Source organism: Jaculus jaculus, chromosome 9, assembly GCF_020740685.1.
Source record: "Jaculus jaculus isolate mJacJac1 chromosome 9, mJacJac1.mat.Y.cur, whole genome shotgun sequence".
Classification (NCBI taxonomy): domain Eukaryota; kingdom Metazoa; phylum Chordata; class Mammalia; order Rodentia; family Dipodidae; genus Jaculus; species Jaculus jaculus.
In genome coordinates this window covers 98,259,423-98,273,901 of record NC_059110.1, presented here as the reverse complement: position 1 = coordinate 98,273,901, position 14,479 = coordinate 98,259,423, and the positions used below count along the sequence as shown (strand labels likewise).

The 14,479-nt window shown below is 40.0% G+C and overlaps 1 protein-coding gene across 4 annotated transcripts in view; it reads right to left on the bottom strand.

Moving 5' to 3' along the window:
• The window catches only part of Trim37 (tripartite motif containing 37), a 171,476-nt gene that overhangs the window by 108,632 nt on the left and 48,365 nt on the right, over nt 1-14,479 (bottom strand). For all 4 annotated transcript variants that reach the window (XM_045159189.1, XM_004664517.3, XM_045159191.1 and 1 more), the window contains 3 exons: nt 14,105-14,186; nt 9,860-9,936; nt 1,728-1,907 (listed from right to left, as the gene is read on the bottom strand). In XM_045159189.1, the coding sequence (XP_045015124.1) occupies nt 1,728-1,907; nt 9,860-9,936; nt 14,105-14,186 (339 nt within the window). The remainder of the gene's footprint in view (nt 1-1,727; nt 1,908-9,859; nt 9,937-14,104; nt 14,187-14,479) is intronic.

The following is a 14,479-nucleotide window of genomic DNA, read 5'->3' as shown; positions in this document are numbered from 1 at the left end:
CCTGTACTAGATACAGATTGGAGGTAGATGAAAATTTGGCAAATGAGAAAAAAAAATACTAGTCAAGAAAGACAAACTCTTTCCTGCTTCTCAAAAGCCATGGAAAGTAGAAACCAAAACTAACAGGAAATTTTTTTAATCTTCAAATTCTTCCTTTCTAGTTGTCCCATACAGGAGTTAAAATCTGACGCAAAATGGAAAGTATATCAGTATTTTTAGGCCTTTATGTCTAGAGATGGATAACAAACTATTCCAGTTTGATTTTTCAGGAAATGGAGAGCTGCTAGTAATTTTAACTCCTGTTGCAAGAAGATAATTTCATTTGGGAGCAAATACTTATTGCCTTGAGAAATAGCACTGTAACAGTCGATGATAATTAGTTAATTATGGAAATTGTCAGTAAAAAAAAGTTTTTAAAAAAAAAAGAACTAGAAAGCCAGGCGTGGTGGCACACTCCTTTAACCCCAGCACTCTTGGGAGGCAGAGAAAGGAGGATCACTGTGAGTTTGAGGCCACCCTGAGACTACATAGTGAATTCCGGGTCAGCCTGAACTAGAGTGAGACCCTACCTCGGAAAACCAAAAAAAAAAAAAAAAAAAAAATGAACTAGAGAGTTGACACACACAGACAGAAAATGGGCACACCAGGGCCTCTAGTCACTGTACACAAACTCCAGATAAATGCACCACACCTTGTGCATCTGGCATTACATGGGTTCTGAGGAATCAAACCTGGGCCCTTAGGCTTTGAGCCATCTCTCTAGCCCCAATATATCAGAGTTTGTATTAGATATGGTTATCCTGTAATACTTTCCTTCTGGACAGGGCTTCATGTAACACAGGCTAGCTTTGACCTGGCTGTGTAGATTAGGCTGTCCTCATTAAATTCCAGATCTTCCTGTTTCCACCTTGTAAGTCCTGGAAGTATAGGTGTACACCACCATACCCAACAGTATTTTCCTTTTTTATTTGGTTTATTATTTATTTAGTAGAGAGAGAGAGAGAGAGAGAGAGAGAATAGGTGCACCAGGGCTCCTACCCAATGCAAACTCTAGACCTTTGTGCCACCATGTGTATCCAGCTTATGTGGGTTCTGGGCAATCGAACCTGGTTCTTAGACTTCGCAGGCAAGTACCTTAACTACTAAGGCATCTCTCCAACCCAATACTTTCCTTTTTTTAAAATGTATTTATTTTCTTATATATATGTATAAGGTTTAGGCCAGAGTAGAGCCTCTTTCTACTCTAAACAAATGCCCATCTGGCTTAAGTCCTTGGCTAGGAATTAAACATGGCATGGAAGGCTCTGTAAGCAATTACATTAACCACTGAGCAATCTCCCCAGGCCCAATACTTTCTTTTTTACTGGAATTAATAATTAGCTGTCAAATAACTGTCTGATTTTTATTATTTATGACTACATGGAAATCTTGAAATAAAACAATTAAGAAACTAGAGCCAGGCGTAGTGGCACATGCCTTTAACCCCAGCACTTGGGAGGCAGAGGTAGGATGATCATTGTGAGTTCAAGGTCAAACCGAGACTACATAGTGACTTCCAGATCAGCCTGAGCTAGAGTGAAACCCTACCTCGAAAACAGAAAAAAGTTATACTTACTATGAATTTCAATATTCATCTTTGTTTCAAATAAATGAACTTTGAAATGAAGTTCTGATGACATTATTGCTCCACACACAATGAAAATCACATAGCAAATGTTTCCTTTTACCTTAAAATCACAGTATCATTTTGTCGATTCAAGTATCCTTCATTAGCAAGTAAGTCCAAACGGAAAAATCTATTATAGCCCCAACATTCTCCAACTTCAAAGTCAGATGCAAATTCTCGAATGATATTTTTGGTAGGATCATTGCAGGACTGATGAACCATCTCTACACGATATTCATACCTAAAATGAAGAAAGACACTATTAATATAGTAAGCAAAGTAAGAATAAAAGACAGACGTGAGGGGGCTGGAAAGATGGCTTAGTGGTTAAGGTATTTGCCTGCAAAGCCAAAGGACCTTGGTTCAATTCCCCACGACCCACGTAGGCCAAATGCACAAGGGGGTGCATGCATCCGGAGTTTGTTTGCAGTAGCTGGAGGCCCTGGTGCACCCATTCCCTCTATCTCTGCCTCGTTCTCTCTCTTGATCAAATAAATAAAAATAAAGTTAAAAAAATTTAAAAAAAAAAACTGACATGAGGGGGCTGGAGAGAGGGTTTAGCTGTTGACATCCTTGCGAGTAAAGCCAAAGGACCCAGGATCAATTCCCCAGTATCCACGTAAAGCCAGATGCACAAGAAGGTGCATTTATCTGGAGTTCGTTTACAGTGGCTAGAAGACCTGGCATACCCATTCTCTCTTTCTTTCTATTTGCTTTTCTCTCTCTTTTTCCTTATCTCAAATAAATAAACAACATGGGCTGGAGATATGGCTAAGTGGTTAAAGGTGGTTGCTTGCAAAGCCTGACAGCCTCGGTTCTATTTGCTAGTACCCACATAAAGCCAGATGCACAAAGTGGTACATGCATCTGGAGTTTATTTGCAATGGCAAGAAGCCCTGATGTGCCCATTCTCATTCTCTTTCTCTCTCTCTCCTCTCTCTCTGCTGGCAAATAAATAGTGCTCATTCTCTCTCTACACTTATCTGCTCCCCCCCCCCAAATAAATAAATGAAATATATATATTGCTTTGTTTTTCAAGGTAGGATCTCACTCTGGCCCAGCCTGACCTGGAATTCACTATGCAATCTTAGGGTGGCCTCAAACTCACGGCAATCCTCCTACCTCTGCCTCCTGAGTGCCGGGATTAAAGGCATGCACCATCATGCCCAGCGAAATGAAATATTTTTTAAAAGACAGATGCAGGTAAACATTTAGGCCATTAAGAAATTACATAAAAAGAAACTTGTTATTACATATAGTGGCTCATCCCAGTACTCGTAAGGTTGAGGTAGTAAGATTACCATGAGTTTGAGGCCAGCCAAGGTTACAGAATGAATTGCAGGTCAGCCTGGGATAGAATGAGACCTGCTAGGTTGGAGAGATAGCTTAGTAATTAAGGCACTTGCCTGCAAAACCTAAGGACCCAGGTTTAGTTCCCTATACCCACGTAAAGCCAGATGCACAAGGTGGCACATGCATCTGGAGTTCATTTGCAGTGGCTAGAGGACCTAGCATGCCCATTCTCTTTCTATCTGCCTCTCTCACACACACTCACACACATAAAAATAAAAAAATAAAAATAAAAAACTGGCCAGGCTTGGTGGTACATGCATTTAATCCCAGCACTCAGGAGGCAAAAATTAATTAAGCTTATTTACAGAGCATTTCATCCCTAATATCACATAGTTTAAATTTGATTTTTTTCATTTGTTTTTCAAGGTAGGGTCTTGTTCTAGCCCAGGCTGACCTGGAATTCACTACACAGCCTGAGGGTGGCCTCAAACTCACAACAATCCTCCTACCTCTGCTTCCAGAGTGCTGGGAGTAAAGGCATGCACTACCATGCATGGCTCATAGTTTATTTTATTATTTTAAAAATATATTTTATTTTTATTTATTTATTTGACAGAGAAAGAGGAAGAGAGAGAGAATGAGTGCACCAGGTACTCCAGCCACTGCAAATGAACCAAATAAACTTCAGACATGTGTGCCCCCTTGTGCATCTGGCTAATGTGGTTCCTGGAAATTAAACCTGGGTCCTTTGGCTTTGTAGACAAACACCTTAACCACTAAGCCATCCCTCCAGCCCATGGCTCATATTTTAAATTTGAAGTCTTCCCTTTTATCAGTCTGAAAGTCAATAAACTTAATAATACCATAAACCTCTCTAGGGAAAATTCTACCTTTTCCTTAAAAAAATATTCTTAACTGGGCATGGTGGTGCAACACTTACAATCTCAATACTTGGTAATAGAGGCAGGATGATCAGGAGTTCAAGGTCATCCTGGGCTATACATAGCAAGATGGGCAATCAGCTTGTTGTATTTGAGGGGCAAGCATTTTTTACGTACTGAGGTACCTTCCTAACCTTACTTGTGGCTTTTGAGATGCCATCTCAAAAGATCAGGAAAATAAACTTCTCTACCACCTTCTCTCTCTCAAATAAATTATTTTTTTTAAAAGTCACTCAGTAAATACTACTGAGAATAAATACCAAGATGTCACTTATGTAGAAATTTTCATTTAAATCTAACATGTGTATGTTAACACACACTTTAATAAAGATATTTGGGTAAAATAAAATTTGAAAATATTGGGCCTGGAGAGATGGCTCAGCACCAGTTTGCAAAGCCTGACAGCTGAAATGCAATACCCCAGTACTCAAGTAAAGGCAAATTCACAAAGTGGCGTATGTGTTGCATGGTGTTCATATGGAAGGAGTGGCAAGAGGCCCTGGTGTGCATATTCTCTCCCTCAACCCCGTTTGCAAGTAAATAAATGAATTAATTAAAAAATACTTCTGAGCCAGGTGTGGTGGAGCACGCCTTCAATCCCAGCACTTGGGAGGCAGAGGTAGGTGGACTGCTGTGAATTCAAGGGCACCTGAGACTACAGAGTGAATTTCAGGTCAGCTTGAGCTACAGTGAGACCTTACCTCAAAAACAAAACAATAATAATAATAATAATAAATGAAAATTTATACAATCTACTACACTGCTACACAAAGACTCAAGTTTTTTTAAAACACAGAGGATGAAATCAGAGAATCACTCCCATTCACAATTGCATAAAAAAAAAAAATAAATAAAGTACCTTGGAATAAACCTAACCAAGGAAGTGAAGGATCCCTACAATGAAAACTTTAAAACACTCAAATGAGAAATTGCAGAAGACAATAGGAAATGGAAAGACATCCCTTGTTCTTGTCAGAATAATCAATATTGTGAAAATGGCAATCTTCTTACCAAAAGCAATCTACATATTTTATGCAATCCCCATCAAAATTCCAATGGCTTTCTTCACAGGAATAAAAAAACAAACAAATCCAAAAATTCATTTGGAAGCACAAAAGAAACTTAACTATTGAAAACAATTTTGAGCAACAAAAATAAGGCTGGTGGTATCACCATACCTGATTTTAACCTATACTACCGAGCCATAGTAACAAAAACAGCATGGTACTGGAAAAAAAGCAGACATGTAGATCAATGGAACAGAATAGAGGACCCAGATATAAGTCCAGGTAGCTACAGCCACCTGATCTTTGACAAAAAAACTCATTGGAGAAAAGACATTCTTCAGCAAATGGTGTCGGGAAAACTGGATATGTATCTATAGAAGGATGAAAATAGATCCTTATCTCTCTCCATGCACAAGAATTAAGTTCAAATGGATCAAAGGCCTTAACATCAGACCTGAAACTCTGAAACTGCTAGAGGAAAAAATAGGGGAAATCCTTCAACATACTGATCTTGGCAAAGACTTTCTGAATATATTCACAATTACTCAAGCAATAACACCACCAATTAACCACTGGGACCTCAGGAAATCACAAAACTTTTGTACAGCAAAAAGACACTGTGAATAGAGCAAAGAGGCAATCTACAGAATGGGAGAAAATCTTTGCCAGCTACACATCTGATAGAGGATTAATATCTAGGATATACAAAGAACTCAAAAAAAAAAGAAATCAAACCCAGTTAAAAAATGGGCTATGGCCGGGCGTGGTGGCGCACGCCTTTAATCCTAGCACTCGGGAGGCAGAGGTAGGAGGAGCACCATGAGTTCGAGGCCACCCTGAGACTACATAGTTAATTCCAGGTCAGCCTGGACTAAAGTGAGACCTTGCCTTGAAAAACCAAAAAAAAAAAAAAGGCTATGGAACTAAATAGAGTTCTCAAAAGAAGACATATGGATGGCATATAAGCATCTGAAAAAATGTTCTACAAATCTAGCCATCAGGGAAATGCAGATAAAAACTACATTGAGATACCATCTCACTCCTGTCAAATTGGCTACCATCATGACAACAAATGACCATAAATGCTGGCAAGGATGTAGAAAAAGAGGAACCCTTCTACACTACCGTATGACCAAGCTATAGCACTCCTAGGCATATATCCTAAGGACTCATCTCATTATCTTAGAAATACTTGCTCAACCATGTTTATCACCACTCAATTCACAATAGCTGGGAAATGGAACCAGCCTAGATGTCCTTCAATTGATGAGTGGATAATGAAGATAAGGCACATTTATACAATGGAGTTCTACACAGAGGAAAAGAAAAATGAAGTTATGAAATTTGCAGGAAAATGGATGGATCTGGAAAGGATACTTAGTATACTAAGTGAGGTAACCCAGGCCCAGAAAGCAAAGCGTCACATGTTCTCTCTCATAAGTGGATCATAGCTACAGATGATTGGACTTCTGTGTGAGCAGGAAGAAAATTCAGTAGCAAAAGGTAGTAAACTAGAAAAGAAATATAAAGGGAAGAGAAAGGAAGGGAGGGGGGTACTTAATAGGATGGTATTGTTTATATGTAAGTAGAAGAATAGATTAATAGGGGTGAAAATGCCCAAAGTGAGGTCAGAGGAAGATTGAGTAAAGGAAAGGTGGAAGGATGGCTAATCAAAATCTAAGAGGATACAAATAAATCATATGGAAACCTACTTTTTTGGACAATGGAACACTCAGGAGCCATAGATTGTTACTACAAAATTTTCAGTGCCAGAGATGGAATACCTTCCAGGGAGTCATTGGCCAGAAAGATCTCTGATGCCCCCAAAACATTGTAGGCCATTGCCAAGGCCCAGTGAATATACTCAACAGTGGACACTGCAAGCCTTATATTTGGCCAGCCAGGCCAAATGAGCCAACGGGTACAATAGTGGCACGTCTGCCATGGTGTAAACCAACTGCCCTCTAATTGGACTGGAGGCCCACCCACGGGAGGGAATACATCCGATAGTGAAAACTTAAAACAGGGTTAGTCATGAGCCCTAGGTGTGTAATGTCTGCTGCTGTCTGGCTAAATGTATATACTATGCTTACCAAACTGCCCAGTAATTCTCTTAATGTTCATACCCTTATATTAATACTACTCTCACTTTCGGTACAGAATCTTCTCTTTTCAGATGGCAGTGACCTTGGGATGACTCAGAAGGTTATCATGGTGCTGGAAAGAAGTGACCAGAGTGCTCAGTACTATAATATCTCTATCACATCTTCCAAGGCTCAGGATCTAATGTGGAAGAGGTGGTGGAAAGTATGTAAGAGCCAAAGGAAGGGTAGGACTCCTCACAATGTGCTCCCCACAGACACAAAATGGCCTGGATATCCATGACCTCACAGTGCCTGACACTACCTACACAAGACCATCATAAGAGGAGGAAAAGATCATGACATCAATATAAAAGAGAGACTGGCTGAGATGGGGAGGAGATATGATGGAGAATGGAGTTTCAAAGGGGAAAGTGGGGAAGGAGGACATTACCATGGGATTTTTTTTATAATCATGGAAGTTGTTAATAAAAATTTGAAAAAAAGTCTAGGAGGACATAAATAAGTAATATGGAAAACTACTTTTTTGAACAGTGGAATACTCAGAAGCCATAGATTGTTACTACAAACTCTCTGATGTCCCCAAAACATCATAGGTCATTGCCAAGGCCCTTGGTTTCCCTCCAGGAATAGATGGCTTGACACTATTGCTGAAGACTCCACATACTTGGGATGCAAATTCACTGAGAAATCCTGCTGGAGCTGAGCTGAAAGCCTCCTCCATGTAGGCCAGCTGACAGAAAGCTGGAAAAAGCTATGCTGTATGCAGTTCAATGTAAGAGAGAGAAATCACCAGTGAAGATACCCAATAGTGGACACTGCAAGCCTTATAATTTGGCCAGCCAGGTGAAATGGGCCAACAGGTACAATAGTGGCATGTGTGTTGTGGGAGAATCCAACTGCTCTTTAATTGGACTGGAGGCCCACTCCATTGGAGGGAATACATCCCTGATACTGAAAATCTACAACAGGGGTAGTGTAGTCTTGATTCCTAGGGTGTAACGTCTGCTGCTGTCTGGCTAAATGTATATACTATGTTCACCAAACTGCCCAATAAGCACTTCTCTTAATGTTCATACTCACTTATTAATGCAACTCTCACTTTTGGTTAGAGAACCTTCTCTTTTCAAATGGCAGTTACCTTGGGATAACTCACACAAAAGGTACATTGGAACTGAGAAGATGGTACAGAGGAGTGTTTAGAACCGAAATATCTCTATCACACCTTCCATGGCTCAGGGTCCATTGTGGAAGAGGTGGTGGAAAGAATGTAAGAGCCAAAGGAAAGGTAGGACTCCTTACAACATACTCCTCCAGACACAAAATGACCTGGATATCCATGATCTCACAGTACCTGACACTGCATACACAAGACCATCATAATAGGTAAAAAAGATGATGACATCAAAATAAGAGATTGATTGAGAGGGGAGGGGACATGATGGAGAATGAGTTTCAAAGGGGAAAGTGGTGGGGAGGGAATTACCATGGAATATTGTTTATAATCATGGAAGTTGTCAATAAAGAATAAAAAAATATATTTTATTTTTGTTTATTTGAGAGAAAAGGTGAATGGGGAGGATTGGGGAACAGACAGATAAAGAGTCACACACCAGTCCCTCTAGCCACTACAAACAAACTCCAAAAGCATGCACCAATAACCTTGTGCATCTGGCTTACATGGGTACTGGGGAATTGAACCTGGGTCTTTAGGCTTCACAGGTAAGCACCATAACTGCTAAGCCATCTCTCCAGCCCTGATTCAAGTTTTTATTCTTCTAAATCTTGAATTCCAATTGCATGTCCTGTCAATATTGAGAGAAAAGGTATTCAGAACTCTTTTCTAAGCTTCCTGAAATGTTAATTACTTTTTATCAGTATAGAAAACTTCCATGAATATGTTTAGACAATGTCAAGCAAATATACAAATTCTAATCTTTATCAAGCATACCCAGATGGAGGCAGGAAGATTTTAAGTTTTAGGCCAGCCTATAGTACTTTGAGAGTTCAAAGTCATCTTAAAAGATACTATCTTAAAAAAAAAACAAAGGGTGGAGATATAGTTCAGTAGTAAAGCACTTGTACACAGTCTTGTGTTTGCTCCCCAGCAGTACAAAAACAGAAAGGAAATAACACAAGCAATACAAAAATACAATACAAAACAATATTGGCATACATCTATAATCCCAGCACTTAAGAGGTTGAGGCAGAGGATTTTAAATTCAAGGTTAGCTTGGACTACAGAGAAAGTGTGTTAAAAAAGAAAGAAAAGAAAAAAAAAGAGAAAAGAAAAGAAAAGGAGGGCTGGAGTGATGATTAGCGGTTAAAGCGCTTGCCTGCAAAGCCAAAGGACCTCAGTTGGATTCCCCAGGATGAACATAAGCCAGATGCACAAGGTGGAGCATGAGTCTGGAGTTTGTTTGCAGTGGCTATAGGCCCTGGCACACCCATTCTCCCTCTTTTTGTCTCTCTCCCTCAAATAAATAAATAAAAATAAAATATTTTTTAAAAAATGAAAAAGAAAAGGAAGCTAAGCATGATGGCATGCCTTTAATCCCAGCACTTGGGAGGCAGAGGTAGGAGGATCGCCATGAGTTCAAGGCCACTCTGAGACTACAGAGTTAATTCCAGGTCAGCCTGGACCAGAGTGAGACCCTACCTCAAAAAAAAATAAATAAAAAATTAAAAAAAAAGAGATAGAAACAGGAGGATTACCATGAGTTTGAGGCCATCCTGTGCCTCAAAAAAAAGAAAAAAGAACAAAAGAGATACCAATACAGTCATTACCAAAGTTGCTAGGGTACTACATATAAATGCATATTAAGGCTGTTATTTAATTACATCTCTTACTTGGAAGTTTCAGGTAAGCCAGCTGAGAGTTCCAGAAATACAGATAAGTAATAACCACGCACAACTCCATTTCCATCCTAAAATAAGCAGAAGAGGTTATGCAGATACAAACTCCAGATCAACTTAATTTACCATATGAAGCCAACAAACAAAATATACACTAATATTTGATAACTGGGCAAATGGCTCAGTCAGTAAGTAAAGTGCTGGCCATGCACACATGAGAACCTTAGTTCAGATCCCCAACACACATATATAAGACGGGCATGGTGGCCACAGCCTGTAATCCCACAGCTGGAAAGCGAAAAACAGGAAAATTTCAGTGTTTGTTGGCTAGCTAATCTAGCTAAATTCTGGAACTCCAGGTTCAGTGAGAGACCCAGTATTAAAAAATAAGATATGCCTCCACACACATGCACACAGAACCACATATGCATTATGTCCACAATATGCATGCTCATGTTACACAATACACATGCACAAAATAATAGTACAAATAAGATCATAAAAGAGCTGGTTGTGAACTGGGTGTGGTGGCACATGCCTTTAATCCCAGCACTTGGCAGGCAGAGATAGGATCACCATGAGTTCAAGGCCACCCTGAGACTACATACACAGTGAATTCCAGATCAACCTGAGCTAGAGTGAGACTCTACCTCGAAAAACCAAAAAAAATAAAATAAAATAAAACAAATTTTTAAAAAAGAAGCAGATGCAGGAGGATCAGTTGTTTGAGGCCAGGGAGTTGGGGATTTAGCTCAGTGGATGATTGCTTGCCTAGCAAGCACAAAGCTCTGTATTCAGTCCTCAGCGGGGGGGGGGGGGGGGAAGTTCACAAAAAAAACGATTACCAGGAGTTTGAGGCCAGCATGCATCTGGAATTCATTTGTAATGACTAGAGACCCTCATGTGCTCATTCTCTCCCTCTCTCTCTGCTTCTTCCTCTCAAATAAACAAGCAAAAATAAAAGTATTTTCTTTTAAAAGACTAGGGGCTGGAGAGATGATTTAAGAGATAGTTAAGGCATTTGCCTGCAAAGCCAAAGAACCTCAGTTCTATTCCCCTGGACCAACATAAGCCAGATGTACAAGATGGCGCATGCGTCTGGAGTTCGTTTGTAATGGCTGGAAGCGCTGACATGCCCATTCTTTCTCCGCCTGTTTCCTTCTCTCAAAAAAGATTAATAGAAGAAAAATTTAAAACCCAATATATTTAATTAAGCCCACTAACAAACGTGTACTTGCTTATAACACCTGCAGGCACAGGTTCAATTACTCAGTTTGTAAAACCAGATGCACAAAGTGTCACATGCATCTGGAATTCATTTGCAGCAGTAAGAGACCCTGGCATGCCCATGCTCTCTTTCTCTCTTTTTGAAAATAAATTTAAAAACATTTTAGGGCTGGAAAGATGACTCAGCAGTTAAGGCACTTGCCTGCAGAGCCTGACACCAGGTTCAATTCCCCAGTACCCATGTAAAATGGCACATGCATCTAGAGCACATTTGCAGGAGCTAGAGGCCCTGGCATATCCATTGTCTTCCTCTCTCCTTTTCCCTTCCTACCTGCCCCCTGCCCTTTGCTTGCAAATAAATAAAAATATTTATAAAAAAATTTTTTAGGGCTGGAGTTATGGCTTAATGGTTACGGCACTTAACTGCAAAGCCTAAGGACCCAGGTACAACTCCCCAGAACCCACATAAGCCAGACACACACAAGGTGATGCATGAATCTGGAGTTCAATTGCAGTGGCTAGAGGCCCTGATGAGCCAATTCTCTCTCTCTGCCTCACACTCCTACATAAAAAATATATTTTCTAACTAAAAAAAAAAAAAAATTAAGTGAAAATAGGATTGAGGAGATAGTTCAGCAGTTAAGTGTACTTAATCATGAGGACCTAAGTACATTCTCTACACCCTACCTCAAAAGAAAAAAAAAAAAATCCACAGTATGGCTGTACAGTACTGAGATGGGGGATACAGAGGATCACTGGGGCTCATAAGCCACCCAGCTGAACCAAAAAGAAATGATGAGCTTCAGGTTTGGTGACAGTTTCTGTCTCAAGGAAATGAGGTGGAAGAGTGATAGAGGAGGCCACACAACATCCTCCTCTGATCTCTGCGCACATGCAAATGGGGCATGTATATCTGTAAGCAAGAAGACCTGAGTTCAGATCCCCAGAGCAGACATAAATAACAAGCATAGTGATACACACCTGTAATCCCAACACTGAGGAAATAAAGACAGGAAGGAAACCAGAGATGGCTGGCTAGCTAGTTTAGTTGAAACAGTGAGCTCTATCAAAAAACAGAAGAAGGTGAAATCCAATGATATGGCCTCCAGGAGGTCACCATCCAGGATGGGGTGAGAGAGAGAGAGAGAATGGGCACACCAGGACTTCCAGCTACTGCAAACGAACTCCAGACGCTTGTACCCCTGATGCATCTGGCTATCATAGGTCCTGGGGAATTGAACCTGGGTCCTTTGGCTTTGCAGGCAAATGCCTTAAGTGCCAAGCTATCCCTCCAGCCCCCCCTTTTTTTTGATGTAGCAGCTAAGGCATCTCTCTCTCACTCCCTCTTTCTCTGTCAAGTAAATAAATAAATAAAATATTAAAAAAGTAAAAATACACAAATTAATAAAATTAGAGATGAAAAAGGTAACATTACAACAGATGCCAGAAAAATTCAAAAAATCATAGGGACATACTATAAAAGCATATACTCCACAAAGTATGAAAATCTGAAAGAAATGGATGAGTTCCTTGATTTATATGACCTACCTAAATTAAATCAAGATGAGATTAATCACTTAAATAGACCTATAACAAGCATGGAGATCCGAACAGTTATCAAAAATCTCCCAGGGCTGGAGAGATGGCTTAGCGGTTGAGTGCTTGCCTGTGAAGCCTAAGGACCCTGGTTCAAGACTCGATTCCCCAGGACCCACATTAGCCAGATGCACAAGGGGGCGCATGCATCTGGAGTTCTTATGCAGTGGCTAGAAGCCCTGGTGTGCCCACTCTCCTCTCTCTCTCTCTCTGCCTCTTTCTCTCACTGTCTGTCACTCTCAAATAAATAAAAATTTAAAAAAAAATCTCCCAACTAAAAAAAAGTAAAAATAAAAAGGGGGTCTGGGCATGGTGGCACACTTGGAAGGCAGAGGTAGGATCCTTAGTTGCCTTAGTTGGAGGCCAGCCTGGGACTACAGACAGAGAAAGTTTCAGAAGAGCCTAAATTAGAGTGAAATCATACCTAAAAAAAAAAAAAGGGCAAGAGGGCTAGAGAAATGTTTCAGTGGTTAAAGGCACTTGCTTATAAAGCCTGACAGCCTGGATTTGATTCTCTAGTACCCACGTAGCACTTCCAGATGCACAAATAGGTGCAGGTGTCTTGAGTTCATTAGTCCTGGCAAGAGGCCCTGGTGTACCATCCTTTTCCCTTCTTTCTGATTGCAAATAAACAAAAATATTTTTAAATGTGTTTTATTTATTTATTTACTTGAGATAAAGAGGTAGAGAGAGAGAAAGAGAATGGGCACACCAGGGCCTCCAGCCACTGCAGACGAACTCCAGATGCATGCGTTTCCTTGTGCATCTGGCTTACATGCGTCCTGGGGAATCAAACCAGGGTTCTCTGGCTTTGCAGACAAATGCCTTAAACACTAAGCCATCTTCTCCAGCCCACAAAAATACTTTTTTAACAACTGGGGAAAGCCAGGCGTGGCTGGTACATGCCTTTAACCCAGCACTCAGGAGGCAGAGATAGGAGGATCATTTTGAGTTCAAAGCCAGCTTGGAACTACAGAGGAGGACAGCCTAGGCTACAGTAAGACCCTATCTTAAAAAAAAAAAGAAAAAATTTAGTGAGGTTCAAGTTTATACTGTCCAAATTTAACTGGCATTTTCACAGATTTAGCAATAAGCCCATAAAAATACAAAATTGTCATTAATTTCCTTGGTCCTCTAAAAAGTAAACTAGGATTGGAAAGATGGCTCAGTGGTTAAGGGTATTTGCTTGCAAAGACTGCTGGGCCCTGGTTTGATTCCCTAGTAGCCATGTAAAAGCCATATACACAAAGTGTCACATGCATCTGGACTTTGGTTGCAGTGGCAAGAGGCCCTGGTGTACCCATTCTCTCGCTAATAAGTAAATAAATAAAATATTTAAAAAGTAAACTAGTATACTAAAAAGTACTAAACAAACTAGGACATTTGGTTCAAAATTTATTAAAAATATGAACTTACTGGATAAACTTTTAACCTCCAACAAAGTCCTGAAACTTGAAGAGGTGGGCTATAAACAGGATCTGCTCTCTGGCGCAAAGTGCTAAAGAAAAGGAAAACCAACAAAAAAATCACGATCAAAACCGTTATGAAGTAAAAACAGGAAAAAAAAAATCAATAACCATAATCTGTAATATACAAAATCCTGAACAAGTCAAGGTTACAAAACAAGTCACCATGTCACTAAATTTAGATACACTTATATTCTCAAGTGGAGAAAAAATTAATGCTGAAATAGTTGTATCTTTTAAGCCCCACCCCTGCCACCCAAGAAGACAAAACTGCAGAAACATGACATTTAAAAGAACATATCTGAAATTTAAGCAGCCTTTATCA